The sequence below is a fragment of the Bison bison genome, unplaced genomic scaffold, assembly GCF_000754665.1.
Source record: "Bison bison bison isolate TAMUID 2011002044 unplaced genomic scaffold, Bison_UMD1.0 scf7180017864255, whole genome shotgun sequence".
Classification (NCBI taxonomy): Eukaryota; Metazoa; Chordata; class Mammalia; order Artiodactyla; family Bovidae; genus Bison; species Bison bison.
Genome location: NW_011494827.1, coordinates 2,269,547 through 2,273,842, shown reverse-complemented (window position 1 = coordinate 2,273,842; position 4,296 = coordinate 2,269,547). Strand labels below are relative to the sequence as shown.

General features: G+C 60.3%; 1 protein-coding gene across 1 annotated transcript in view; it reads right to left on the bottom strand.

Moving 5' to 3' along the window:
* Positions 1–807: 807 nt before the first annotated feature.
* The window catches only part of WFS1 (Wolfram syndrome 1 (wolframin)), a 32,682-nt gene continuing 29,193 nt past the window's right edge, over positions 808–4,296 (bottom strand). The window contains exon 8 of the mRNA XM_010847787.1: positions 808–3,575. Coding sequence (XP_010846089.1) covers positions 1,767–3,575 — 1,809 coding nt within the window. The 3' untranslated portion in view covers positions 808–1,766. The remainder of the gene's footprint in view (positions 3,576–4,296) is intronic.

Below are 4,296 nucleotides of genomic sequence, written 5' to 3'. Positions count from 1 at the left end.
TCATCTCACTGCCTGGGAAGAAACCTAGGAGCAAACACACAGCTCTGAGGCCACTGCCCTCCTGAGCACCTCCCAACACGTGGGATGTCAGGCAGACCTGACCAGGCTGGAGGACAAAACAGGAAGGGTCAGCTGTACAGGGACACAGGCAGCTGCCGGCCACCACGCTGAGGTGAGTCTTCAAAAAGGAGGCAGCCGCTCCCTGAACCAAGTCCCGACCACAGACAAATGTGTGAACAACTCCAGGTTTCCTAACCACACAATGAACTGGACTTCCTGCTCACTGGGTGGGGGCACGGCCCACTAGGGGGCAGGAGAGGTTGCCAGGGACGAGAGGGACCCAGGCGGACATGTCCTCCTGCCCAAGGGACCCGGACAGACAGGTACCCCCACCCAGGGTGCTAAGGTTTCTGAGGGACCTCAAGCTGCTCAAGCCCCCCAACATGGCTCAAGTTGTGATGATAATGCTATGGGATTACCATCGTTCATTTCTGAACACAGGATATGGTTTCAAAAAACACACTCCTGAACAAGGCGGCAGCTACTGAGTCACGAACAACCACGTATTGAATCCTCTCAGCAGCGCTGAGTTTCTCAAATCATTGTAACCCTGTGCATTTCACACCTAGTAAGGCCTGAATGGACAGCTGGGTGGTGGGGTCCCTAGCCCAGTGGGGCTGGGGTTGCTTATTGAGTATTCTGCTCTTTGTCACTCAAACTGTACTTGTGCGTAATTCAGTGCAAGTGTAGACACCTGTTGATTCTCTAGCATGTGCTTTTAAAAAAAATGACTTAAAGGACAGCAAATTTCATCGAAGGTTTTTATTTCAGCTGCTTCAGGACCTTGACTTTCTGCTTTCTGGTTCTGAACACGGTCTAGCTTTTCTGAGCACTGGGAAGGGTTTGCAATCCAGATTCCATGATGTCCAACTCTTTGCGACCCCATGGACTGTAGCCTGCCAGGGTCCTCTGTCCATGGGATTCTCCAGGCAAGAATACTGGAGTGGGTAGCCATTTCCTTCTCCAGGGGCTCTTCCTGGCCCAGGGATCAAACCTGCATCTACCCAGGGATGGTCCCTGTGGATTCAGACAAGACCCTGGCAAACTCACCCACAACCCACCAGGCAGGAGAGCCTCCAGGCGGGTAGGCTGCTGCATGCAGAGCTCAGGGCTTCTGCCCACGTGGCCTCCATCTCAGAATCAGGCGGGGCCCCAGGCAGGTGACAGAGCAGCTCTGCAGGCCCACTCCCCCACCCCTGGGCTTGGCAAACAGCTGTCAAGGCTGGGCAGCGATCAAATAAATAAGAAAGGCTATCAAATTTACACGGCAGGACTACTAGTTATTCAAAGAACAAACTCAAACGGAAGTAAATGAGGGGGTGGGGGGCGGGGGTCGTGCGTGGAGGAGGTGCAGGAGGAGAACAAGTGTCTGTAAAGTGCTTTCCGGAATCCTAGTCTGGCTGGCACACCAGCTGCACGCGGAGAGGTCGGGGCTACGGGTGGAGGCCGTGCATGCAATTTCCAACCACGCCGGGCGCTCAGGGTGGACAGAGCTACAGCGGTCAGCCTGTTCACGGAGGTGGGAGCCGGCTGCGAGCGACAGAGGATCTCCGAAGCCCTGCATTTGCACACCCACCCACCCACACACACACACACACACACACAGATGAGTGTGGCGCCGTCCAGCTGGGTCGGGGAGGGGGGGGTGCACACGGGGGAGGTCCTGGCAGCCACGCGCAACCGCCGCTCCTGCAGGGGGCGCGTCTTCAGGCCGCCGACAGGAAGGGGAAGAAGAAGAAGTCGAAGGCGAACTTGACGGCACCGTGCACGGCACTCCGCCAGTCCCGCTCTACCTTCACGTGCCGCCGGGCGGGCACGAGGTGCGTCATGCAGTTGAGGCAGCTGATGGCCTTGAGCTCGAAGACGGGCCACTTGCTGCCCAGGCGGCCCTCCAGGACGGTGCTGAACTCGATGACGCTGCCCTGGCGCAAGTGAAGGAGCACGTCCTTGAACTCGCTGCTGGCCCGCAGCACGATGTCCTTGGTGACGTCGTCCTCCTCAGGCCCGCGGCTGCCGTTGGCACCGCTGTAGGGCATGCCCACTGTGATCTCGAACTTGTAGCGGTCGAACCTCTTCATGTGGCACGGGTGCTTGGCCAGGAGCTTGAGGCGGCAGAGCTCCTCCTCGGCCGTGGAGACGTTGCCGGGGCTGCAGGACGGGTAGGCCTCGCCATAGAGGCAGCGCAGCCAGTCGCCCAGGAAGAGCGGCAGCATGTGGACGGCCGACTCAGCGCTGTTGTCGATCTCGGTCACGCGCACGTACTTGAAACGGCCGGTCCACGTGACCCGGTGGCCCTCCAGGTGGCTGCACAGGATCTGGGTGCGGGCCATGTTGGTCTCCTTCCAGGCCCGCGGCCCGCACAGGAAGCCGTACTGCGGCCAGGTCAGTGTGGAGTTGTAGACCTTCATGCCCTCCGAGCGGTACAGGTAGAACCAGCAGAAGAGCACGATGGCCGTGAGCCACACCAGGATGAGCTTGACGATGGAGCTCCGCGTCAGGGACTTGACCATCCCCACCACCGAGAAGTTGGCCTTGGTCCACCAGCGGACCAGCAGGGGGACGCTGCAGAGCACCAGGGTGACGGCGATCTTGGTGAGCTCCAGGGACACGAACCAGCGGGCCAGCTGCACCACGCCCATCAGCGCCAGGGCGAACACCAGGATGGGGAGAGCGAAGAGGAAGAGGAAGTAGCCCACCGACGCCCGCACCAGCCCCAGGCCGGTGGACTCGAGCAGGATGACCACCGACAGCTCGCACCACATGAAGCAGACCAGGTAGGGGACCAGATAGCAGTAGGTGCCTTTGAAGTTCCTCAGCTGGGCCATGCGGAAGAACAGATAGAGCAGGTAGACGTACAGCAGGCAGGGCACGCTCACGTTCAGCACGACCAAGTGGCCCACGGGCACCGTGAAGAAGGTCTGGCCCAGGAGCTTCAGGTAGCGCCAGTTGACGGGCATGGTGGGCAGCAGGGAGAGCAGGCCGGCCGCTACCTCGGTCACCAGGGCCCTCCGGGTGTAGGGCTCGGCCGAGGTGCTCAGGCTCATGTAGCTGGTGGCCGTGAAGAAGACCGACACGACGGCCAGCTCCGAGCAGGGCATGCAGTCCTTGCTGGCGATGGGGAAGGAGATGATGACGAAGAAGACGGACAGCAGGAAGTGGACGTAGGGCTCCAGGTGGTTCCAGCCGAAGTTCCCCTCGGCCTGCTCCACGTCCAGGTTGGGCTCGAAGCGCAGGAGCAGGCTGGTGAGCGCGCGGAAGCTCTCCCAGGCCTTGCTGTCCTGGAAAACCTTGAGGGTGCAGATGACCATGGAGATGAAGGACAGGTAGAAGACGACCAGGGGCACAAAGAAGGCGAAGAAGTCGATGGTGAGGTTGCTGATGATGAAAAAGAAGACCAGGGCGTTGATGTGGTGGGTGGGCACGAGGGTGGACAGCCAGTGCACGCCCGCTCGGGACGCCAGGTCAATCAGGTATTCCTTGAGCTCCATGATGACGTGCAAGGGGTACTTGACCACCTGGGAGGAGGGGTGGAGACAAAGGAGGGGCGTTAGAACCTGGACCGCTCTGTGCCACGTCACTGCTCCCTGGTTAACCCTTCCAGTCTCCCTGAAGCCGGGGCCTGGCCCTGGGCAAAGTGAACTCGCCCACTGTTTCAACCAACGGCGGGTCCCTCGGTCTGCAAGTCCTTCCACCTGTAGCTCTCTCTCTAGGTGCTCATGCTCCACATGGCCCCCACAAACCTGCCCTTGATTCTACCCAGTCCCGCAGGGTCTGCCCTCTACCTCCTGCCCATCCCTAGTCCTTGACTGTACCCGACTGTCCACAAGGGTCTCCAGGCTCATGAGTGCCGGTCTCCCCTGTGGGATCTTGGGTGCCTCGGGGAGCCCACCTGGCCCCCTCTTCCCTCCCCATGGGGCCTCACACTTGCAAAGACAACAGAGGACCAGGCTACTTGCATCTCAGCCACCCCTGTGATGAGGACTTCACCTCCTGAGCCTCTGTCTCTGGTGGATGGGGGGTGGGTGGGGGGGGAGGTGACCCACCAAGGGGGAGAGGAAGTGCTGCTTTACCAGCCTACCCTGGGCCCTGCCCGTCCCAGGAGTGGGGACTCCAGAAACGAGAGTTCACGCCACGTGAATGGAAATGATTCAGCTGTAACAGGGCTGATGTGACATTTTCACTGCAGCAGGAGCCCCGACACCCGCCGCCTGCACCACCCACCCCTGCACACCCGTG